Source organism: Polypterus senegalus, chromosome 5, assembly GCF_016835505.1.
Source record: "Polypterus senegalus isolate Bchr_013 chromosome 5, ASM1683550v1, whole genome shotgun sequence".
NCBI classification, from domain to species: domain Eukaryota; kingdom Metazoa; phylum Chordata; class Cladistia; order Polypteriformes; family Polypteridae; genus Polypterus; species Polypterus senegalus.
Window position 1 is genome coordinate 110,222,113 of NC_053158.1, and position 27,228 is coordinate 110,249,340.

At 37.3% G+C, this 27,228-nt stretch overlaps 1 protein-coding gene across 1 annotated transcript in view; it reads right to left on the reverse strand.

Annotated features, from left to right (window-relative positions):
* Nucleotides 1–25,554, reverse strand: part of smarcd3a (SWI/SNF related, matrix associated, actin dependent regulator of chromatin, subfamily d, member 3a) — a 496,564-nt gene extending 471,010 nt beyond the window's left edge. Inside the window, exon 1 of the mRNA XM_039753231.1 lies at nt 25,208–25,554. Coding sequence (XP_039609165.1) covers nt 25,208–25,552 — 345 coding nt within the window. The 5' untranslated portion in view covers nt 25,553–25,554. The remainder of the gene's footprint in view (nt 1–25,207) is intronic.
* Nucleotides 25,555–27,228: the final 1,674 nt, after the last annotated feature.

The following is a 27,228-nucleotide window of genomic DNA, read 5'->3' on the forward strand; positions in this document are numbered from 1 at the left end:
AAAAGCTAGACATCATGCCAAGATCCAAAGAAATTCAGGAACAAATGAGAACAGAAGTAATTGAGATCTATCAGTCTGGTAAAGGTTATAATTACATTTCTAAAGCTTTGGGACTCCAGCGAACCACAGGGAGAGCCATTATCCACAAATGGCAAAAACATGGAACAGTGGTGAACCTTCCCAGGAGTGGCCGCCCACCAAAATTACCCCAAGAGCGCAGAGACGACTCATCCGAGAGGTCACAAAAGACCCCAGGACAACGTCTAAAGAACTGTAGGCCTCACTTGCCTCAATTAAGGTCAGTGTTCACGACTCCACCATAAGAAAGAGACTGGGCAAAAACGGCCTGCATGGCAGATTTCCAAGACACAAACCACTGTTAAGCAAAAAGAACATTAGGGCTCGTCTCAATTTTGCTAAGAAACATCTCAATGATTGCCAAGACTTTTGGGAAAATATCTTGTGGACTGATGAGACAAAAGTTGAACTTTTTGGAAGGCAAATGTCCCGTTACATCTGGCGTAAAAGGAAGACAGCATTTCAGAAAAAGAACATCAAACCAACAGTAAAATATGGTGGTGGGCGCAACCTTCTATAACATTAAACAGCAGTTACGGCAATCCAGCGTCAAATACAGCCTCTTGTATCCGGCAAAACTGAAAGTGGAATGGCAGGGTCAATTCTATGTCTTCGCTAGCAAGGAAGAAGCAGAGAAAGAATTAAGAAAGCTGATCCCTGGACTATTCTGATACATAATAGTGAGTCATGGCCGTTAATGATATAGCAATGATTAATAATCTACTTTCTGATCTGTTTGTTTTAAAATATGGGTTTTTATCAGAATATATTCTCATTATTACTTATAATTACTCATTATTACTTAGTATTACTAGGGCGCTATCTGTTTATGTTTTATTGTGCTTAATTAATCTTTTTTTTTTTTCTAATTATTTTATCTTTACCCTAAACGAGACTGTTCAATATCATACCCTTGGTTTATTGTTATTGCTATTACTGCATTAAGACATGTTATGCTTATTCTGGACACATTTTAACACCATCCCCCGGGTTTATTATCTGGGTGTATTATCTTAATGCACTAAAATTGCTGAAGACTATATATATATTTTAAGTGCAAAATTCTTTTTTTTTTTTTCTCTTTTAAAGACTATATTGGTAACAGATATCTCTATCTTTTAACCCTAAAGCCGCTGCATTGGGGCTTGTTTTGCTTTGGACGTGCTCTGTCTCTGGGTATGTCAGAGGACTGGGACTGGGTGAAGTGGGTTTTAGCCTCACTTGGGAGGCAAAGAGGGAGGGTGGGGGTTAAGGGGGGGAGAGAAAGAGAGCAGGCCTGATCTATACCTAATCTATCCTCACAATCTTTATAATTATAACTACCAACATAATAATAAGCTATATGGCAACAACTCTAGGGGGAAATAGGAAATTAAGACCAAAAGATGTCTCACTCCCAGTTAAGACTATAAAATGACATCAAAAACTCAGAATCAGTGTCTCCATGATGGGACAGTTAACTTCGTAAGCTGGAATGTTAAAGGCCTGAATCACGAATTAAAGAGAAAGAAAGTACTCTCTCACCTAACAGGTCTAAATGCTAAAATAGTATTTTTACAGGAAACCCACTTACTAAGCAAGGATCAGTTCCGCTGCAAAAGACTGGACTGGCCAAATGTTCCATTCTAGTTTTACAAAGAAAACTAGAGGTGGGAATTCTCATACATAGAACAGTACCATTTGTAGCATCAGATGTAGTACTGGATCCTGAAGGGAGATATGTAATGGTCATGGGAGACTTATCTAACTGTAAAATGATTTTGATAAATGTTTATGCACCTAATGTTGATGATAAGGAATTTATACAAAATTTATTTGCATCCATTCCCAATCTGAACACTCATAAAGTTATAATGGCTGGGGACTTTAATTGTGTTTTAAATCCACTTTTAGATAGGACTTCCTCCACAGGGGAACAGAATCTAACACTGCAAAGATAATTACAAAGTTTATAACTGATCACAACTTATCAGATCCCTGGAGGTTTTTAAACCCAAATTCAAGAACATATTCTTTCTACTCACCAGTACATCATTGCTACTCAAGGATTGATTACTTCTTCATAGAATAAACTTCTTGCCTAAGATTAAATCTTGTAAATACGATGCTATTGTTATTTCTGACCATGCACCTATGATCTTGGAGCTGAAATTACTAAGCCCCATACACTCACCCGCAGATGGCCTCAACCGCTTCTATTAGCTGACGAGAATTGTACTGAATTTATATCCAAACAAATCAAATTCTTTCTAGAGACAAATACATACCCCGAGATCTCTACAGGAATACTCTGGGAAACTCTTAAGGCCTTCTTAAGAGGACAGATTATCTCATATCTTTCCCACAGAAATAAATCCGAAGCCAAGAAAGTAGCAGAGATAAAAAGCGAAATTACTAAAATAGATGAAGAACATGCCAGACTACCAAGCGAGACTCTACATAGGAGGAGGCAGGCTCTACATTCAGAATTAAACCTCTTGACAACTAAAGAAACTGAACAACTAATTTACAAATCCAGACATCATTACTATGAACATGGAGAGAAAGCTAATAAGCTTTTAGCTCAACAAATTCACAAGCAAGAAGTGCAATGCAATCTCGTAATTACTAACACGAATGGAGATAAAATCATCGAACACAAAAATATAATGCACACTTTCAGAGACTACTATAAATCCCTATATACTACTGAGTTTAAAGAAGACAATACACAATCTAATGCATTTCTGGATACATTACAGATACCACAAATAGACGCTTTTAGTGTGGAGGAACTTGATAAACCTCTGGCATTATCAGAATTACTAGATGCTATAAAGTCACTCCAAGGTGGAAAAGCAGCAGGCCCTGATGGCTACCCTGCAGAGTTTTACAAGAAATTCTCCGCTCAGCTAGCTCCCTCCTATTAGCAACATTTACAGAAGCCAGAGATAACCAATCTCTTCCACAAACCTTTCGCCAAGCACTAATCACTGTCTTTCCAAAACAAAATAAGGACTTATTACAATGTGCATCATACAGACCAATTTCACTTCTGAATAACGACGTTAAAATACTCTCTAAAATCATAGCTAGAAGGATGGAGAAAGTGCTCCCTCGTAATATCACAAGACCAAACTGGATTTATTAGGGGCCGACACTTATCTTCAAATCTTCGACGCCTGTTTAATGTAATATACTCACCAACTAAATCAAACACCCCAGAAATATTATTATCATTGGATGCAGAAAAGCATTCGACATGATTGAATGGAAATACCTTTTACTACATTGGAGAAGTTTGGGTTTGGCCCAACATTTGTGCATGGATTAAATTACTGTATACTAACCCAGAAGCTTCAGTTTGCATCAACAACATTTGCTCAGACTACTTTAAACTAGAACGTGGCACTAGACAAGGATGCCCTTGTCACCACTGCTGTTTGCATTGCCATTGAACCACTGGCAATACATTGTCGAAATACTGATCAGATAAAGGGGATTAGCAGAGAAGGACTGGAACAGAAAATCTCATTATATGCAGATGACATGGTACTGTATATATCGGACCCAGAAAATTCTGTGCCTGCAGTCTTAGCAGCACTCACAGAATTTCAAAAGATCTCTGGTCTCAGAATTAATCTGAATAAAAGTGTACTCTTTCCAGTGAATTCTCAAGCATATAATATTAGATTAGACACCCTACCTTTTATCATTGCAGAACAGTTTAAATACCTCGGGTAAACATCACAAGTAAACATAAAGCTCTTTATCAACAAAATTTCGCAGTCTGCATGGAAAAAATTAAACAAGACTTGCATAGATGGTCAACCCTTCATCTCACACTAGCTGGAAGAATTAACACTGTTAAGATGAATATTCTTCCTAAGCTCCTTTTTATTTCAAAACATCCCAATATACATTAATAAATCATTCTTTAAGCAATTAGATTCAACAATAACCTCATTTATTTGGAATTCAAAACATCCACGCATCAAAAGAGCGACCCTACAAAGACAAAAGGCAGAAGGTGGCATGGCTCTACCTAACTTCCAGTTTTATTACTGGGCAGCAAATATACAGGCGATAAGAACCTGGACACAAATAGAAGAACATACACAGGCTTGGACCGCAATAGAAGTAAAATCCTGCAGTACTTCTTTGTATTCCTTGCTCTGTGCCCCAATAAACACACGCTATCGGCAATACACTAATAACCCAATTGTGCTCCACTCACTTAGAATCTGGAACCAATGTAGAAAGCATTTTAAGACGGAGAAGCTTCTATCTGTGGCACCTCTGCAAGAGAACCACCTCTTTCAACCTTCACAAACATATGCAGTTTTAATATCTGGAAAAATTTGGAATTAACTTGCTTAGAGATCTTTATATAGACAACGTCTTTGCATCCTATGAACAATTACATTCCAAATTTAACATTCCAGCTACACATTTCTTTCACTATCTTCAAATCAGGAACTTTGTTAAACAGAACCTTCCAGATTTTCCTCATCTTGCACCCTCATCCATGCTGGAAAAATTATTGCTCAATTTCAAGGAGTTAGACTCCATCTCTACAATATATAAAATCCTTTTACAATCCCTTCCTTTCAAAGATCCAAGAGGACACTGGGAAAAGATCTCTCAATTAATATATCAGAAAAGGAGTGGAAAGTAGCAATGCAGAGAATTCACTCAAGCTCCATATGCGCAAAGCATACAATTATACAACTCAAAATTATATATCGAGCACATCTGTCTCGACTAAAACTCTCCAAAATGTTTCCAGGGCATGATCCAACCTGCGAACGTTGCAACCAAGTCCCAGCCTCACTAGGTCACATGTTCTGGGCCTGCACCAAATTAACATTATTCTGGACAAAAAATTTTAATTACCTCTCAGACAGCCTTGGACTCACAATCCCTCCTAACCCATTAACAGCTGTGTTTGGGGTTCTTCCAGAGGGGTGTAAAGTAGAGAAAGACAAACAAACTGTGATTGCATTCACTACACTGTTGGCACGCAGACTTATTCTGATAAACTGGAAGAACCCAAACTCTCCTCTTTAAGTCAGTGGGAAACTGATGTGTTATATTATTTGAAATTGGAAAAATCAAATACTCAGTTAGAGGATCTGTACAGACTTTTTCAAAACATGGCAGGATCTAATCAGTAATATTTTAAAATAAGTTCATAAAGCACAGAGAATTTTTAATTTAGGTATGTTTACAAGCCTTAAATTTAACGTTATTTGGCTTGCTCTCTCTCTCAGGGTGGGAATCGATCTGTTCTTAACTCAATTTTTCTTTTTGTAAAATCTTGATTGCTTTGTATGGATTGTAATAAAATTAATTTAAAAAAAAAAAAAAAAAATAAGTTGGTGGTAGTGTGATGGTCTGGGGTTGTTTTGCTGCTTCAGGACCTGGAAGGCTTGCTGTGATAGATGGAACCATGAATTCTACTGTCTACCAAAAAATCCTGAAGGAGAATGTCCGGCCATCTGTTCGTCAACTCAAGCTGAAGCGATCTTGGGTGCTGCAACAGGACAATGACCCAAAACACACCAGCAAATCCGCCTCTGAATGGCTGAAGAAAACAAAATGAAGACTTTGGAGTGGCCTAGTCAAAGTCCTGACCTGAATCCAATTGAGATGCTATGGCATGACCTTAAAAAGGCGGTTCATGCTAGAAAACCCTCAAATAAAGCTGAATTACAACAATTCTGCAAAGATGAGTGGGCCAAAATTCCTCCAGAGTGCTGTAAAAGACTCATTTCAAGTTATCGCAAACGCTTGATTGCAGTTATTGCTGCTAAGGGTGGCCCAACCAGTTATTAGGTTCAGGGGGCAATTACTTTGTCACACAGGGCCATGTAGGTTTGGATTTTTTTTTCTCCCTAAATAGTAAAAACCATGATTTAAAAACTGCATTTTGTGTTTACTTGTGTTATATTTGACTAATGGTTAAATGTGTTTGATGATCAGAAACATTTTGTGTGACAAACATGCAAAAGAATAAGAAATCAGGAAGGGGGCAAATAGTTTTTCACACCACTGTATATTCTATACCTTAATTTCTTCTCTGTTTCCTGTAATACATATTCTGTGACTGCCACCTTGACAATGTCATCCTCCTGCCTTTGTAACAAAAGTGAACGGAAGACAATAATGTCATCAGGGAAAAGATCCAGCACCACTGGACATTTCATACAATGGGCAGATAGAACGTGACTTTTCTGTTTTCAAATGCCACTGGGCACAACAATTTTTTTTTCTGTGGGATTTATACTGGCTAAAACCTTGTTTCTCCCTCCTGTTTTAAAAGTCTTAAAATTAATATCATTAAATAATGTAAATCATTAAAAATAATGCAATCAGATATATTTGTGTACATACTGTATAACTTTCATTGTTCAACAGTACTGTTTTAACTGAACATTTCTTCTTGCTTTATTTTAACTGCACTTGTAATATGTTCAATGCTCTCTGCCTGTTGTATTGAATTAAATAAAAAAAGATACCTAGTCCATTATAACTAGGAAGAAGCACAAAAAAAGAAAATACTGAAATATACATTAATTCCAGGTTTCCATCGAAGGAGTTTTGCGAAAAAATATTTAGCGCTTCAAATTTTAGCTGATGGAAATGCTAATTATCGATAAAATGTTGTACATGTCGACATAATATTTGTCCGTTTAACTTTAGCGCATAAATTCCATATCGATACTTCAGATGTCGCAAAAACTACATTGTAAACACTTTTTGTCAGAAAAAAGGGCTTTAACGCAAATAAATGTGTCACATGATACATTTTCATCACATGCAATCAAAACGAGAATAGCGGAGCGGTTCGCATGGTCTGATGAAGAGACTCGTTATTTCTCGTGATGAGCCAATGCAGTAGCGGATAGGCTGGGTCTCCTACTACTAAAAGGGGTACCTGAACTCCCTCCACATCAACTGTAGCCTGGGGGTGTCTCTCAGGATGTCTAAATAATACAAAAACCGCAAAGGTAATTTACTGTGCCAGTCAAACTATTTAATAAACCGTGTGTTTCATTATCTAAACATTTTTTTCTTATTATTAAATGGCAGATGTTTTAGCATATATGAGAAATTCTCTCATTAATATTAACTTTAGTTTTTTTTGATTAAACATCGTTATTTTGTATTAATTCAAATTTCAGTTTTATTTAAAAACCTTAAGGGAAGCAGGTTACAGTACTAATTCAGTTATTATCACACTAAGAAGGGATGTTGAAAGGTAGGTCACCTGTCACCTGATCCGATGCTGCAAAAACAGCTGCATCATGGGCACTTCCAGGAGTGCCAACGCAAATGTCTCGTATCATGCACCTGTCATCAACTAGGGCCTGGAGAACAATAGATGGCCATCCTTTGCGATTAATGTAATCACGGTAGCCTTCCGTCGGGGGAAGAATAGGCACAAGCGTGCCATCCAGCGCACCGTAAATCTGTGGCACAAGATGCACCAAGGAATTGCGGTATGCAATTTCATTGGCCTCCGCTACAGTCGGAAGTCTGATATAACGCCACATTCATTTTTCTTTAATAGCGGTGCACACAGCATATACACATCGATGGACGGTAGTTTTACTAACCCCGAAAGTTTCTCCAACTACTCTATACTCGGCGCAGGTTGCCAGCTTGTAAAGGGTGATAGCAATCCACTTTGGGGTTGGAACCGGTGGTCGGTGACAACCTGTGATGGGCGCAACATCAGGACTGATGAATACACACAACATCTCAAACATCGGCCGTGTCATTCTAAAATGTTGCAGCCAGAGATTTTCTGTGAAGTGTCTTCCCACCACCTGCTCCCAGAAGGTCTTATTCCGTCGTCTCTCCCATACCCGTGGGTTTCATCGCACTGGGGTACTTTCTTCGAGCTCTAGTGCTATCAGACAAGCAACTGCTTCATTCTGCTGTCGTCTTTGGATATTATGTACAATTCCAATTATTTGTGAAACTGAAATAACAGTAAGCTGGCAAATTTTAAAAAACTGTCTGAATAATCTCTCCATTTCTTTGTTTCTTTGTTTAGTGGAGGTGGTGTAACGTGGAAAACAAAAGGTAGATAATTTGCGACATACACAAAATTATGTATGGAAACAGCTCAAGGGCAGATTTTTTTTCGCGATACAACAAAACTTATGCGACAGTTCATTTTGGAGGGGATGACGTCATCACGCACACCATTTTATCGATAAAAGCCAGTTGGATGGAAACAGGCTGGAGACAGCAAATTTCGCACTTTTTTTACGTATATTCTGTTTGTCGATAAAAAAACGTCACAAAAAACTGGATGGAAACTTCAGAACCTACTATAGTTTGCAACCCTCTCTTATAAATGTCAAATATACTTTGTAATTTATGGTTAGATTGGTTTAAGAGGCATCCAAATGAAGACAGAATGAAAAGATGGTGTTTCCATGTAAAATGTACTTTTCACAATACTGCATTAGTTATTAAAGCAGGTTAATGCTTAGATTAACTGAACACTTAGGGGTGCAGACACTAGAGAAGGTTGTAGTCTAATGTCTCCAAAACAAATGGAAGGTCATTCTAACTCCAGAAGTAATTTCAGAGTTTGACCAGAATTGACTCTGGAAAGACGTTTAAAAAGTGCAGAATCAGAGGAAGCATTTTTGTTGTTGTTGAACTGCAGTGCCTATGGGGTGTTTTTTTTTTTTTTTTAATTTTTTGTGATGCTAGCTGTGTGAGAATGTAATAAATAAATCTACCCTTTCATTATATGTTTGATTAGCTTGCGACAATTTAATTTTCCACATTCTTACTACTAGTATTTAAATGGCTTTTATTTTGCAGCATTTATTTGAATTATCATTTAACTTCTGAATGATTTTATGCATCATTTTCAAAAAATAATTGTAGTTTTAACATGAAACAATTAAAGACCTTGTACTAAAATAATAGAAAGATTAACAATATATACTGTAACATGATGCTCCTTATAAATGCACTTTCAAGATAACTATTATATGTCATTTGTAAGTGAACAATTAGGTGTAACACAGAACAGTGTGATATGAATGTACCCTTGTGGCAGATCTGTGCCAGAGTAAATAACACAAAAAAGGCACAAATTAACTTAAAGTATGATTTATTTAAATAAAATGTAATTAATTTTATCAGTTTTTATTAGTCAGTTATTAAAGTTACCTTTAACTGAATAATTTTCTCATAATTTAGAAAGTAAAGTTTTATATATAGATAGATAGCTAGCAGGTAGTCAGTAAACTGTATTTCTTACCTCTTTTAGATAAAATGGTTCCACCCGTAACTCACACATTTAAACTGTAAAGCAGTAAAAATCACCAGACCTTTGCCAGTGTTGCCAGGTCAGCAGTTTTCTCTGCCAATTGGGCTATTTTTGATCATCATGCATGGGGAAAAAATAGACTTTCACAGGTTGCATTTTTTGGTCTACTTTTTAAAAAACAATGTTGTATTTTGGGCTATTTTTCAAACCCCCCTCCCCCCCCACAAATATTTACCATGTTTTTCATTAATCTATCACCCCTTCACGTGCAATTCACACTTATATTATCTTCTTTGCAGATACCCTAATTCGGGCTTTGGTACCTACCTAGCCCTCTCACTGTGCACTGCAACCCACCCCCTTTCCTATGTGTCAATTTGTCCACCTCAAGCATTGGCCTGTTTTTTGGGTAAAATTCGCTATTTTTAAGCAGTCAGTAGGCTATATTTTTTTAGAAACCTATCAGCCCTGGCCAAAATTAGCTGCCTTTTCATTTTGTTTAAATTAAATGTTAAAATCAAATTCAGGGCACCAAGAGGGAAAGTCGAAAAAAGCTTGAACAAGAGAAGGAAGAGCGACAGTTGGTCACTCAATTTTTCTCTGAAAAAAGTCAGTTTATTAACATTAATCCATTCTCCATATGTGATGCAAATGAAGCAGTTTACAGCAGAGGTTTTCAAATTCGGTCCTGGGGACCCACTGTGGCTCCAGGTTCTTTTATCCTTCGAGTCACGATTCAAAGTTCTTTTTGGAAATCTGGGACGCCATGTCATCCGGACCAAAGAGGACAAGGACAACCCAAGTTGTTATCAATGCTCAGTTCAGAAGCCTGCATCTCTGATGGTATGGGGTTGCATGAGTGCGTGTGGCATGGGCCACAAAAAAGGATACTACTTTTTTATGAAAACAAATCTATTAATTATAGCACTTCATTTCTAATTAACATTTTAATCTTATTTGGAAATATTTAATTTGTAACTGTAAATGGATCAGATGTAGTTCCTTATTTAACCTCTTCCTTACTGAATGTTTGGTAAATTTGAAGTCTCTTGAGTTAATTAACAGATTAGCTACAAAGCCCTTAGGTTGATTAAAGCCATTTTTTGTTTGTTTCCTTTATTCTACTTTATTATTGTACTGGCAAAATACCCGCGCTTCGCAGTGGAGAAGTAGTGTGTTAAAGAAGTAATGAAAAAGAAAAGGAAACATTTTAATAATAACGTAACATGATTGACAATGTAATTGTGTTGTCATTGTCATGAGTGTTGCTGGTATACATATATATATATATATATATATATATATATACTAATATAATATAATATACTAATAAAAGGCAAAGCCCTCACTGACTGACTGACTGACTCACTCACTCACTGACTCATCACATCATTTCAGGCTGAAATTTGGCAGGCTCATTCCTTACAGCTTCCTTACAAAAGTTGGGCGGGTTTCATTTCGAAATTCTATGCGTAATGGTAATAACTGGAAGCAAATTTTTCTCCATATACTGTAATGGAGTTGAGCTGGATGGCGGGGGCGGAGTTTCGTGTGAAATCATCACGCCTCCTACGTAATGCGTAGAGAACAAGGAAGACCTCCAAACAGCGCTGAACAAAAACGCCATTTCACAATTGAGAAGGCAGAAAAAGATTATGAAGCAAGTGATGCATACACGCGTATTCATAAATACAAGCATATTCATAAGTACAGCTACTGCGGAAACAAAGCACGGCGTGAACCGTAAGTTTACATTATAGACATACTCCCGCTGCCGTTTGTAATGCCTACTGTGAATGACGGTATTCGAGACATACAAGTTTACTGAGAAGACACGAGGTATAAACAAAACTTTGGATGACTTTGTAACGGAGTTAAAATTGCTGTAGCAAGAAACTTTTAAGTGCCGGGTCTTATCTAACATTAAATAAACACATCCTCCAAATACGAACCTGATTGCAAGAAATAATGCTGATCAAATCCTTGATGACAGCAACACTCATAACGGTCACAAAACTATTACTTTGACAATCATGTTACGTTATTTTTAAAATGTTTCCTTTTCTTAGCACAAGCACAGCTGAGAAGCTTCGATGCATGTACTCTATAACGCATTAAAAAAATAATGCATTTAATCACAGTTTGCATTCCAAGCACAGGGGAACTTTTGTCAGTGCATGATTTCCTGGTATATCGATTACATTTATGCACACATCAGAGCTACAAAAATGTAAGAGTCAAAAGAAAACGCGTTGCTGGGACTAATCGGAGGCAAATTTCATTTCAAAACACTACCCGACGGAAACCTTGATAAAAGCATGGTTTTATGCACACTGAAAAGCAAGCAAAATTAGATGCATTACAGAAAACGGACTTTTTGGCTCTTCCTGGGGATCATTGGACTTCTGTGACCGTTAGTAATTCTAATTACATCTAATTACAAAATGTTCAATGATCACACATATTTTAGCCTAATGTACAAAATAATTTTGGCTAAGGTTACTCAGATTTTAAAGGTGAAGCTGGTCAAATTATATTTTATGTTTCTGCCTTATTTTTTTTAAGAACAAAAACTGCACTTTATGTTGAAATTTTTCTTATTATTATTTAAAGATAATACCATTCTGAAAATGTACTTAAAGTACTTAAAATACCACTTTATTTTTAAGTCTGCCCAATTTTAGCCAGGGATGATATTTTTTTCTGTTTTGAATTGAAATGCAGTTTAAAAACATTTTTTTTTTCAGAAATTAGAAGAGCTTCAGTTTACAATATTCATGTCCATGTCTATTATTTGATTCTCTTGCCCACTAAAACCCTTTTAAATTAAAAAAAAACATTTGCGATTTGGGGCAAATTTTCATGTGTGATTACATACGATTAATCAAGATTAATGATTACACAGCCTCTAATTAATTACATTAATTTTTTGTTTTAATCGAGTCCCACCCCTATATGTGTCCATATATATGTGTGTATATATATATAATGTGTATATATACCTGTATATAATATGTATATATGTGTATAAATATGTATATATGTGTATATACAGTATATATGTAGATATGTATATATGTGTACATACAGTATATATGTAGATATGTATTGTCACGCACGCGCGAATAGGAGACCGCGGACGGACCTTAACAAGCTTCAGAAGATGTTCGCCGGCAGGGAGTGGCAGGGTGCTAACCTTTCTCCTTTGCTTTCTTCCAGGAAAAAAGACGCTCCGCCACCATAAGCCTCATTTGCCCTCAGCACGTTATTTCCGCCCTTCCTTCGCCATTGTTCCCTCATGGTTCCTTCCCAGCATTCCTCCACTTCCGGCTCCTCCTACATAAAATGGCCGCCGACGCCATCTTTGGCGTCACGCATATAAACTGTTGTGTTTATATTTTGACCTATTATTTTTATGATTAATTGTGGATTGTCTGCAATATACGGGGCCGGAAAACCCCAAACCTTTATGCTGCTTGTTGTTTCATCTTTTACAGTATATATATGTATATATATGTGTGTGTGTGTGTGTGTATACTTTGTATATATACTGTATATATATATGTATATGTATATATATGTATATGTGTATATGTATACAGTGGTGTGAAAAACTATTTGCCCCCTTCCTGATTTCTTATTCTTTTGCATGTTTGTCACACAAAATGTTTCTGATCATCAAACACATTTAACCATTAGTCAAATATAACACAAGTAAACACAAAATGCAGTTTTTAAATGATGGTTTTTATTATTTAGGGAGAAAAAAAAATCTAAACCTACATGGCCCTGTGTGAAAAAGTAATTGCCCCCTTAACCTAATAACTGGTTGGGCCACCCTTAGCAGCAATAACTGCAATCAAGCGTTTCTGATAACTTGCAATGAGTCTTTTACAGCACTCTGGAGGAATTTTGGCCCACTCATCTTTGCAGAATTGTTGTAATTCAGCTTTATTTGAGGGTTTTCTAGCATGAACCGCCTTTTTAAGGTCATGCCATAGCATCTCAATTGGATTCAGGTCAGGACTTTGACTAGGCCACTCCAAAGTCTTCATTTTGTTTTTCTTCAGCCATTCAGAGGTGGATTTGCTGGTGTGTTTTGGGTCATTGTCCTATTGCAGCACCCAAGATCGCTTCAGCTTGAGTTGACGAACAGATGGCCGGACATTCTCCTTCAGGATTTTTTGGTAGACAGTAGAATTCATGGTTCCATCTATCACAGCAAGCCTTCCAGGTCCTGAAGCAGCAAAACAACCCCAGACCATCACACTACCACCACCATATTTTACTGTTCTTTTTCTGAAATGCTGTGTTCCTTTTACGCCAGATGTAACGGGACATTTGCCTTCCAAAAAGTTCAACTTTTGTCTCATCAGTCCACAAGGTATTTTCCCAAAAGTCTTGGCAATCATTGAGATGTGTTTTTCTTCTTCATTACTTCTTTAACACACTACTTCTCCGCAGCAAAGGGCGGGTATTCTGCTAGTATATATATATATATATATATATATATATATATATATATATATATATATATAAACACACACATATAAACATATATATATATATATACACATACATATACACATATATACATATATATATATACACATGTACAAATATAGACATATATATATATATACAGTGGTGTGAAAAACTATTTGCCCCCTTCCTGATTTCTTATTATTTTGCATGTTTGTCACACAAAATGTTTCTGATCATCAAACACATTTAACCATTAGTCAAATATAACACAAGTAAACACAAAATTCAGTTTTTAAATGATGGTTTTTATTATTTAGGAGAAAAAATCCAAACCTACATGGCCCTGTATGAAAAGTAATTGCCCCTTGTTAAAAATAACCTAACTGTGGTGTATCACACCTGAGTTCAATTTCAGTAGCCACCCCCAGGCCTGATTACTGCCACACCTGTTTCAATCAGGAAATCACTTAAATAGGAGCTGCCTGACACAGAGAAGTAGACCAAAAGCACCTCAAAAGCTAGACATCATGCCAAGATCCAAAGAAATTCAGGAACAAATGAGAACAGAAGTAATTGAGATCTATCAGTCTGGTAAAGGTTATAAAGCCATTTCTAAAGCTTTGGGACTCCAGCGAACCACAGGGAGAGCCATTATCCACAAATGGGAAAAACATGGAACAGTGGTGAACCTTCGCAGGAGTGGCCGGCCGACCAAACTTACCCCAAGAGCGCAGAGACAACTCATCCGAGAGGTCACAAAAGACCCCAGGACAACGTCTAAAGAACTGTAGGCCTCACTTGCCTTGATTAAGGTCAGTGTTCACGACTCCACCATAAGAAAGAGACTGGGCAAAAACGACCTGCATGGCAGATTTCCAAGACGCAAAACACTGTTAAGCAAAAAGAACATTAGGGCTTGTCTCAATTTTGCTAAGAAACATCTCAATGATTGCCAAGACTTTTGGGAAAATACCTTGTGGACTGATGAGATAAAAGTTGAACTTTTTGGAAGGCAAATGTCCCGCTACATCTGGCGAAAAGGAACACAGCATTTCAGAAAAGAACATCATACCAACAGTAAAATATGGTGGTGGTAGTGTGATGGTCTGGGGTTGTTTTGCTGCTTCAGGACCTGGAAGGCTTGCTGTGATAGATGGAACCATGAATTCTACTGTCTACCAAAAATCCTGAAGGAGAATGTCCGCCATCTGTTCGTCAACTCAAGCTGAAGCGATCTTGGGTGCTGCAATAGGACAATGACCCAAAACACACCAGCAAATCCACCTCTGAATGGCTGAAGAAAAACAAAATGAAGGCTTTGGAGTGGCCTAGTCAAAGTCCTGACCTGAATCCAATTGAGATGCTATGGCATGACCTTAAAAAGGCGGTTCATGCTAGAAAACCCTCAAATAAAGCTGAATTACAACAATTCTGCAAAGATGAGTGGGCCAAAATTCCTCCAGAGTGCTGTAAAAGACTCATTTCAAGTTATCGCAAACGCTTGATTGCAGTTATTGCTGCTAAGGGTGGTCCAACCAGTTATTAGGTTCAGGGGGCAATTACTTTGTCACACAGGGCCATGTAGGTTTGGATTTTTTTTTCTCCCTAAATAGTAAAAACCATCATTTAAAAACTGCATTTTGTGTTTACTTGTGTTATATTTGACTAATGGTTAAATGTGTTTGATGATCAGAAACATTTTGTGTGACAAACATACAAAAGAATAAGAAATCAGGAAGGGGGCAAATAGTTTTTCACACCACTGTACATATATACAAATACTAGCAAAATACCCACGCTTCGCAGCGGCGAAGTACTGCATTAAAATTTTTATTAAGAAGAAAATAAAACCTTTTTAAACTGACGGAAAATATGGCAATAATTATTTGGTAAGGATCACTTTGTATACCATGTTGTCAGTTTGGCCCTCCGGTTGTAACATGACCAAGCTGTGCGCTGAGCTTACTCTTTAATCGGTTTCAGTTTCATGGTTTGTTTCAATTACGACAGTATTTGCAGGATTTGTTGTGTTGAAGTGACATTCGACATCTGTCAAGCGTTGTAAGCACACAACCGGTTTCATCGATAAAATTATATCCAGCTTTTGAGAGTTTAAACTTTCATAAACATCAAAGTGTCCACTACTGAAATCGTCACCTGTGAATCTATGATGATTAAGAGGCATTGGCGGTTGTCGAAAGGTGTAAAATATTTGGCCATTTCGGTACACTTGAAAGTGACAACCAAACAATTCAGCAGCAGCCATCAACTCACATGCAGAACCATAGGTGAAGGGCTTAAGCATTTCACTCTTCTAGTGCTCCTGTGTAGTATAATTATCTCCTGTACCGTCATCAGTCCACACCTTGAACCTGTGCCAGTCATTCAATACATAAGACACAATGTTTCTCCGGATATCAAGAGTGAGCCTAATATGGCTGTGCAATATGTAACAAAGAGAATGGAAAAGGTAGGTGCCATCTCCGGGCATGGAAACCACTCGGTAAGTGACAGTTCTTTGATCGATAGTGATCACCTGAGAAATGTCAAGTAAGTCTAAAATACCTATACAATAACTATAATTGTAATAAACAAACAATAAAACAGTGGAGAAGCCGTGGATTACACAAAAAGGCTGTAGTTATCAGTAGGGAGACGTGAATCCCGTGGCGAAGCAAGGAAGGGAATGTAGAGACCGGAGCAACGGACGGTCTTATATAGGCAGGCAGCCAACAACGTGGGAGGCGTTGGGATGGGGGACCCAACGCCACCTCACACGGTGGCCGAGCTGCAGGCTATGGGCGTATATATGTACGTAAGTAGGATTCAGTTAGCGTTGGGAACCGTGTACCAAATTTCTTGAAGATGGGCCCATAAGTAACAAAGACTGTTGAAAAGTTCAATATGGCGGCCGACAGTGGCATCATACCACCAAAATAAGTACGTACATTGGTTTCGGTTAGTGCAGGAAGCCGACTACCAAATTTCGAGAAGATGGAGCCATAAATTAGAAAGTTCAACATGGTGGACGTTGTTGACCGTTATGACCATTACACGTAGAATTTCAAAATGAAACCTGCTTAACTTTTGTAAGTAAGCTGTAAGGAATATACATGCCAAATTTCAGCTTTCTACCTACATGGAAAGTTGGAGAATTAGTGACGTTGGAAAGTTCAATATGGCGGCTGACAGTGGCGTCATACCACCGAAATAAGTACGTACAGTAATCCCTTGCTATATCGCGCTTCGACTTTCGCGGCTTTACTCTATCGCGGATTTTAAATGTAAGCACATCTAAATATATATCACAGATTTTTCTGGTTGCGCTTTCTGGACAATGGGTCTTTTAATTTAGGTTACATGCTTCCTCAGTTTGATTGCCCAGTTGATTTCATACAAGGGATGCTATTGGCGGTTGGCTTAGAAGCTACCCAATCAGAGCATGTATTACATATTAACTAAAACTCCTCAATGCTCTAAGATATGCTTCCCGCGCGGTGCTTGTTTGCTTCTCTCTGTCTTTGTCACTCTCTCTGCCTGACGGACGGGGTGTGAGCAGAGGACACGGACGCTCCTCTACAAAATGCCGCTTTATCGCGGTGCTTCTGTATACTTAAAAGCACATATTGATTTTTTGATTGTTTGCTTTTCTTAGCGAGCGCTCTCTCTGACATTCTCTGCTCCTGACGGCGCTCCTTTATGACGGCGCTCCTTTGAAGATAAGATATGCTTGCTTTCTTTTAATTGTGAGAAAGAACTGTCATCTCTGTCTTGTAATGGAGCACAGTTTAAACGCTTGACTAAAGGGTGTTATTTCATGTCCAGAGGGCTCTAATAATGTTAACAGGGTGGGAGAGTTTATAAGGGCTTAAAATATATAAAAATAACCATACAAACATATGGTTTCTACTTTGCGGATTTTCACCCATCGCGGGGGGGTCTGGAACACAACCCCCGCGATCGAGGAGGGATTACTGTACATTGGTTTTGGTTAGCTCAGGGAAGCCACCTACCAAATTTCATGAAGATGGGGCCGTAAATAAGAAATTTCAACATGGCAGACGTTGTTGACCGTTATGACCGTTACACGTAGAATTTCGAAATGAAACCTGCTAAACTTTTGTAAGTAAGCTGTAAGGAATGAGCCTGCCAAATTTCAGCCTTCTACGGGAAGTTGGAGAATTAGTGACGTTGCAAAGTTCAATATGGCGGCCGACAGTGGTGTCATACCAATGAAATAAGTACGTACATCGGTTTCCGTTAAAAGTTCAATATGGCGGCCGACAGTGGCATCATACCACGAAATAAGTACCAAATTTCAGCCTTCTACCTACACGGGAAGTTGGAGAATTAGTGACGTTGGAAAGTTCAATATGGCGGCTTACAGTGGCATCATACCACCGAAACAAGTATGTACATGGGTTTCAGTTAGTGCAGGAAAGCCGCCTACCAAATTTCGTGAAGATGGGGACATGAATAAGAAAGTTCATTATGGCGGACGTTGTTGACCGTTATGACCGTTATGCGTAGAATTTCGAAATGAAACCTGCTTAACTTTTGTAAGTAAGCTGTAAGGAATGGGCCTGCCAAATTTCAGCCTTTTACCTACACGGGAAGTTGGAGAATTAGTGACGCTTTGGAAAATTCAATATGGCGGGCAACAGTGGCGTCATACCACCGAAATTAGTATGTACATCGGTTTTGGTTAGTGCAGGGATGCCGCCTACCAAATTTCGTGATGATGGGGTCAGCCTTCTACCTACACGGGAAGTTGGAAAATTGGTGACGTTGGAAAGTTCAATATGGCGGCCGACAGTGGCATCATACCATCGAAATAAGTAAGTACATCGGTTTCGGTTAGCGCAGGGAAACCGCCTACCAAATTTTGTGAGGATGGGGCCATAAATAAGACAGTTCAACATGGCGGACGTTGTGGACCGTTATCGACCGTTATGATCGTTACGTGTAGAATTTCAAAATAAAACCTGCTTAACTTTTGTAAGTAAGCTGTAAGGAATAATCCTGCCAAATTTCAGCTTTCTACCTACATGGAAAGTTGGAGAATTAGTGATGAGTCAGTGAGTGAGTGAGTGAGTCAGTCAGTCAGTTAGTCAGTTAGTCAGTCACTCAGTCAGTGAGGGCTTTGCCTTTTATTAGTATAGATATACAGTATGTATGAGGGTGTGAGTGATAACAGTCAAGATCCCAGTTAAAGTAGGTCTGCACCAGGTATATTCTTTAAGTGATGAGTTATGAAATAAAAAGACGAATCCCCCTGGTGCGTGCTTTTTGCTGATGTCATTGTGTTGTATATCACCAGAAAAGAAGAAGTGGAGAGGAATTTGGAAGAATGGAGAAGGGCTTTGAAAAATAGAGGATTGAAGATAAATAGGAAGAAGAGAGAATATATGAGGTTCAGTGATGATCAGGATTCAAATGTTAGCCTGCAGAGAGAAAACTATTACAAAGTGTGGATAAAGTTGAATATCTAGGATCAGCGTCAACCCGAGATGGAAAAGTACAACCCCAATTCCAAAAAAAGTTGGCACAGTGTGTAAAATGCAAATAAAAACAGAATGCACTGATTTGCAAATCTCACAAACCCATATTTTATTCACAATAGAACATATAACACATATCAAATGGTGAAAGTGAGAAAATGTATCATTTTAAGAAAAGAATAAGGTCACTTTAAATTTGATGGCAGCAAGACATCTCACAAAAGTTGGGACAGGGCCATGTATACCACTATGTAGCATCCCCTCTTCTTTTAACAACAGTCCATAAAGACTGGAATGTTTTCCCATTCTTGTTTGATACAGGATTCTAGCTGCTCAAAAGTCCTGGGTCTTGTTTGTCTTATTTTTCATTTTACCATGCCCCAAAAGTTTTCAATTGGTGAAAGATCTGGACTGTGGGCAGGCCATTTCAGCACCCAGACTCTTTTACTATGAAGCCATGCTGTTAAAATAGATGCAGAGATGCAGTATGCAGTTTAGTATTGCGTTGCTGAAATATGCAAGGACATGTTTGATGGATTATATCACCTGCGAGGTCTTGGAGAAAACCTGAAGGAAGTTACTGGGGATAGGGTCTATCCACCTCAGCGTGTTGCCACCCTGATCCTCACAAAGAAAAGCAGAATTAAAATGATGATAACGATGATGCTATTAGAACAGCAATAGAATATTCTCAACAGCCTGACAACAAAGCATTCCAGAAGTCAATTTTGCTTTATAAACAAACAGGCTTTTTAAATGAACTGCATATGAATTTTGTAATACTTCCAAGATGGAAAACATGGGTTTTAGATAATGTGGATATGTGACTAGATGTTACATAAGCGACAAACATCGCATGAATCCTAAGAAAATTTCAAGGTTCACTAAAAATAAAGTGCTATTAGTTCAAAGATATTTTAACTATGTGTAGAATTTCCAACAAAAAAAGGACCTTTTTATCCAAATTTATTTGTGCCGTGGATTCTGAAACAACCAAACATGGGGAAGTTCTAAATCCTATCCAAATGGATATATTAGAAACAGGAACATTATTTTCTTATATATAAACATCTATGCGTGGAAGTGCATCTGTCTGTGTGTCTACCTGGAAGTGCAAGGCTACAGCATGACGCTCAAAGGGCCGGCAAGGCAGCCCCAAGTTAACGAGTTGGAAGAAGAAAAAAAGGACGAGGCTACAGCATCAAGTTGAAAGAAAGCGATTCCTCGCCAAAGTGAAACTGCCGAGGAAAGATAAACAAGAGAGAAAGTCACTTAGCTGCTGACAGACAAGGGAGGGGTGAGCACGTCCGCAAAACAAAACCACAGACTCTGCATTTTAATTTTTTTTCTGATCATTTCAATAGTTTCTAGGAGCCCAGGCTGTTTACAGCACAGGCTTACACAGCTAGTATAATATAATATAATATAATATAATATAATATAATATAATATAATATAATATAATATAATATAATATAATATACTTTGTAATATAATATAATATAAAATCAAGTTTTCATCTATCCATTCATTTTCCAAGACCTATATCCTGAGCGAGGGAGCGGTTGACTATCCCAGTAATCATAGGGCACAAGGCAGGAGCAATCCTTAGACAGGGTACCAGTCCATCGCAAGGCAAACACACACACACACACTTACTATAGGACAAGTTTAGTATTGCCAATGCACCAAATCTGTATGACTTTGTATTGTGGTAGAAAACTGGAGCACCCAGAGAAATCCCATGTAGACACAAGGAGAACATACAAACTTCACTGCAGGGAAGACCCGGGACGTAAATCCTGAAATTCTTACTCCAAGGCAACAGCACTACTACTGCTCCACTGTGCTGCCTCCATCCAGCTATCCACTTTCAAACCTACATATCTCGAGCATTGTCCTAGGGAAACTAGAGCCTATCACAACAAGCACAAAGCAGGAACAATCCTGGCACAGAGCAGGTTTTCAAACCTTATAAGGTGCTTTTTCTGGTCAGTATTTTCAATAGAAAGAGTCCCTTCTAGCATCAGGAGATTGTAGGCAAGAACAATCTATCTGTGGCAAGTCCATTCCATGGCATATTGAATCAACTATTACCTTAACAACACTGTATGGAGTACGGCTGGATAAGGATTTATGGAACGAAAATTCTTACGAATATAAGGAGAACGTGTCAATTCCACACACAATGCACCTCCAGCAAAACCAACTGCTGCACCAGTATGTTAATTATAACCATATAATAAAATAATAATAATACCTTTTATTGATATATACAGAAACAAAAGTCTAAATTACAGTATTTTAAACAGACAGATTATCAGATAACTTGTAAACAGAAGAAAATGATCATTGAAAAAAATAAGGAACACATATACCATGACTTTGTCGTAATTTAATAATGATAAAAGAAGCAGAATTTATTTGAATTTCAAAAACAAACAATGAAAGGCGACACTCACTAAGGCCCCTTTCAAACATGCCAACTGAAAAATGTAATATTTCAGAAACTGGAAGCCACTGAATATTATCTTTTTTTTATCAAAAAATGAAAAATACTACCACTGCCACCCTAGATGTCCCAGATTAATTCATGTTCAAAATCAGTCCATAACATTTAATTGTATATTATGATATCAGGATGCATAATATATATTGCAAACTGAGAATGTTCTTTATTAAAAAGTCAGTGCATTATGACTGCAAGACAAAGAATTCAGTCTGAAGTCTACCAGAATACATAGACTGTATAGTAACTAATTATAAACCCATGATAATAAAAGGTCAAAAATTGTATACTAAAAACAACAGCATTACAAAACAATAACCATATTTGCTTTGACATTAGCTATCTACGAGGTCCAAATGGCACAAACCCATAATGTGTGGTTATAGCCTGATTTGATGTAAAACAGCCATGCAAACAGGCTTCCTGACACTTGTTTAAAATATGTATGCATATATTTATTCAGCAATTGAATAAACAGACTAGGCCACTGGCAGGTGTGAGTCCAGAAACAAATGTGTGAAATATTACTTTAACAAACACTGTCATCAAATAAAACAAAAGCAAGTAAAACAAAGAAACCTGGTCCATTTTGTTTTCTTTCACACAGTCTAAACACCTGTGCAGACTGCACTTTTGACTCTGTTCTGTTTCTCTGTTATCAAGGTTAACAGAGCCAAAAGAGTACACAAGACAAAAGTAAAAACTAGTTAGAGCAAAGAAAAATAATTGGCACTCCTAAAACAAAGAACTGCTTCTGTTGATAATTAAAGGAGCCCCAATGGCAACCATGAAGAACAGTACAGCATATGAATTGTCAAGTAATCATGAACAAGCAAAAATCAAACATATGCAGTAGATATTGTATGTTCAACATTCTGCAAAAACAATAAATTGAACCATAAAAATACATGTACCATTTGGTCACAAGATGACATACTTAATGATGATGTAAGCTACTGTAACGGATTTCTTCCTTACACATTTAGAAAACAAACTAAAAAGGTGTAAAGGAAAGCCAAAAATGTACACCTGTCATAAAATAAAACAATAGGGACATAAGTCTAGAAGCAGCTTAAAAATATTGTTAGATTATTTAAAATAAAATGCATTTATTTATCAGATAACAAATGTGGCAACCTGTGGAAAATACTATATAGACAGGTTTATATTACAACGAATCATTGCATAAAGAGATTTTCAGCAAGAAAAACAAGCACCTTGGTTTAATACATTATATTCACTATCATATGTTAAAAATAAATGCATTACTTAAATGCTTTTTTGTAGATGTTTTGTATGCTAAATATCTAAGGTTATTTCAAATGGTGACTTAATAGTAAACACTCCTAATTGTATTTTAGTGGTACCAATGGTACATGAAAATGATTCCGAACTACATGACACTTTATTTACTAAAGCTTCATTAGTTATTAAAGAAACCATTTACAAAAATATTAATATATCTAAAAATAAACACAAAGATGCAAACAACAGAAACAAAAGTAAAGGTGTTTTGCAAAAATCACTAAAACTAAATCCGTTTGGAAAATAGTTGAAAAAATGACAATCAATAAAAAAATAACAAACCAATAGAATTTAAAAAATTCTAAAATGCAACAGAAAATGACTTCACTTATTCAAATAATGTATTCATTAGAATACTTCTGGAATTAAAACAAAAACAATATTAATTAGGTGTAGTATAAGAATCAGAATGATTTAAACATAATTAAAATTTGTGCTCAGACCTTGTCAAACATAAACCACTATAAATGTTACAGTAATTAATACAACTGTAATACAATTCAATACAGTGCAATAGGGTAGAAGTCTATCAGATACACTGTTATGATGTATTAAAATGTTTAATAAATCAGACAATAAAACAGTAAAATCTTCAAGTATCCAAAATAAAACAAGATTCAAAACTGGATGCCTTCTCAAAATTTTTATAACAAAGGATATAACTGTAAGTTATCAATGTTTAAATTAATAAAATTAACCTTGTAAGGCATTTATTTGAGAAGCCTTCAAAAAACAAATACTTGCAATGCACCTGTAGAAACTAAGTCAAAGAGACCTGCTTAAGTATCCTTTAAGTTCAGCAAAATATTTAATTCAATCTTTAAGTCACAAACTCATCTATTCCATACTTTGCACTTTTATTTAAAAATATTGCGGAAATTATATTACAAATCTTTTGGCCAATTTTTAAAATTAGACTAGATGTGATAAAGCCTGTGTACAAGAATCTCCCTGAAACAAGTTGATTCTCCAGAAATAAGTTAAAGAAATCTCTTTTAAGACAAAATATATAACATCAAATTAAGAATTCCTTTAGGAATTAAATATTAATTAGCTCCTGAGCAGGAAAAATATACACTAACAAAAATCTTACAGTGTGTAAACAAAGAAGTATCAGAGGACACCTAAAGGGACTCTTCTGAGATAGTAAAGAAGTAAGTCTAAATAAAGATAGTACAAAACAAGTATAATAAATTGGATGTGAAGTGTGCATCCCAAAATAAAACTGAATAAGAAAATTTTGGAAGCAACTTTTCCAAATTATTAAACATTTGCAACAATCTGTTGGATAGTTGTCCATGACCAGTATGTAAATTAAACAAACATCTTTTTATGTACTTGCATACAAATCTTTTTGAAATAAAAATAAATCTTGCTGGCAATTTCTACACCATGTACACAATACAATTAATACATTTAGGGGTAAATATAAACGATTTTTCAATGCATCCATTTGAGAATTTGACCAAGAGTCATTAAGCATCTAAAACACATCATACAGGAGTTTCCTTGATGAAAGTGGCTTATGAAGCATAACCACAGTGCAGTAACAGTAGAAGACATTACAATAAGATAGATGTTCCGCATCCCATTAAATCAATCCAGAACTTTAAAAGCATTTAAATAGGATTGTTTCACCATTAAATCCTGCAGGAATCATTAAAATCAAAAGGCAGGTTTTTTTAGACGTGGCTTTATTCCATTACAGATTTAAATCACAAATTGCAAACATCAAAGGGCTGCCGAGTGTACTTTCCCGATTTTGCTAATCTCCCAGTATACAGCTATTTTCTTGTTTCGATGCAGGACATGCATGCAGAAGAGGCTGATTCAGCCGAAATCTCCGTCCCTGTCTGCTGGCAACGTGCCTAGCTGTGCCAAGGTGGGTTGGGCTGCATAGCACTGCCTGCCTTCTAATGAAATGGTGGACTCGCATGAATTTGCATTGAATAGGCCGGAGGAAAATAATAATGATACAAAATGGGGTATTAAGAAGCACAGGGGATGCCCTTAACGATGTCCACTAACCCCGCCGCAGGAGCCTACCTTTCTTTCCATGGTTGCAGTGCAGGCTGCGCTCCAAAGGCTCTCTGTCCGGCGGTCGAGTTGTGAACTTCCCCCAGTCTGCGAACCCCCTCCTTCTCCTCCACCTCCCCCTCCTTTCCTCGCCTGGTGTTTGTATGGATGGATGGATAGCTGGTGCCTCTGAGGGGGGCTGTCTGGAGGATGCAGCCGAGGTTGCCGAGGCTCTGTTCGGCAGCAGCAGCGGCGCAGGCGCGCACTTTGCGGGAGAAGAGAATCGATACAAAAGAGTAGAGGTGAGGCGACGAGGGAGCGTCTACAAACTCTCAGTGCTAGCCAAGCGAACCGTATCCGACCGGACGGCGGCATAAGACAGAACGTTGGCCGCTGCAGTCGGAGAAACGAAAAGAACAGTGTTGTTCACTGTTCATTTAGGAATCAGAATAAAAAAAAAAAAATGTACTAATTAGATATATAAATGTGCAAGCTAGGAATGTGCATAAATGATGTATAGAGAGGGTTTGTGTAAAAATGGTTTCATGCTCACGTAGAACACATATTAAAAAATAAGCAAAGTTTAGCTCTCTGGAAATATACACTTTTATAATGCCATACTGTTTTATTAAGGGTAGAATGAATGAAATGAGTAATACAAAATAATATTTAAAAAAATCTGTGAAAAAAATGTAGGCTGTATGCTGAAAGTGGACTGATGACTACGTTACATTCGGTGCACCATGCTGGCGTAGAAGTTAGCGCAGCAACCTTGCCCACTGAGTTCAGATTCTTGTTCGGCCCCTGCCTGTGGGGTGTTTTCATGTTTTTTCCAATGTGTGCATGGCTCATTCTCAGTGTGCTCTGCAAAGTACCTACGGGTTAGATTAATCGATGGTTGTAAACTAAGGCAGCTTGAGTGTGCCCAGTCTTCGTTGGGTGTCCCTGCCTTGAGTTTGTTACTGGTGAATAGTGAAAACTGAATAGTGTTCGACATCCTTCAGTCTTTGACTGAATTTACATTAGAAAAATTAATGAAATGAAATGTCCTTTGTGTATATGTGTTTATTTTTATCATCATCATTTTTATTATTATTATTATTATTATTATTAACGACTTATAGGGATTTCTCACAAGTACCACTCCGTTTTGATAATTAAGTTATGCCAGTTAAAAGCATAATGTGTGATTGTACAGTATAGGTTTTGGCCTTTAGTCACACAGCACAGATGGCTTTTGTGTGTTTGTGCAGTTAACACCTACGTGTTAATTCTATTATCTAATAAATTAAGATTTAAAATATGTCTTAGGCCAGCTTTTAAAGTTTTTTTTAAAAAGTACCATTGAGATATAGTTGTTATCACAACTATATCTTATATAGCAAGTGCTCTGGGACCAAATGTTTTGATCAAGGGTGGTCTTTCACCTGCTTTGAGTTTAAATGTGTGAAAGACCTTGGTTGGGTGCGAAGATACTCATAAGCCCCTAATTGAGCTCTGTGCAATTAAAATTTTCTCCATTGGACGAAAGTGTTGCCTTAATACGTATATGTGTCACAGAGAGGGAAACTCTGACTTCTGTTTGTGCATATGCAACAAACAGCTGTTGGGAGACTTCAACCTTTTTAGAGAAGGTGGGTGAGGTTCTTGAAAGGGTGCTACCCACTGACTTAGTAGTCTTAATTGGTGACTTCCGTGCTCACACCAGGAATTAGTGAGATGCCTGGAGGGGCGTCATTGAGAGGAACCACCTACTGAATCTGAACCTGAAAAATGAGTGGTTGTTGAATTTCTGCGCTGGTCATGGATTATCCTTAAAGAGCAAAAATCATTTTCAAATACAAGAAGGCTCTTAAGTGTACCTGGTAGTAGATCACTTTGGGATAAAGCGTGATGATAGACCTTTTGATTGTGTTGTTTCAGCTGAAGCCATGTGTTTTGGGCTCGTGAGTGAAGAGAAGGATAGAGCTGTCAACTGATCACCACTTGGTAGTGAGTGAGGAGCATAAGCTATGTAGATAGACAAAGGAAGCCTAGATAAGCCGTTAGAG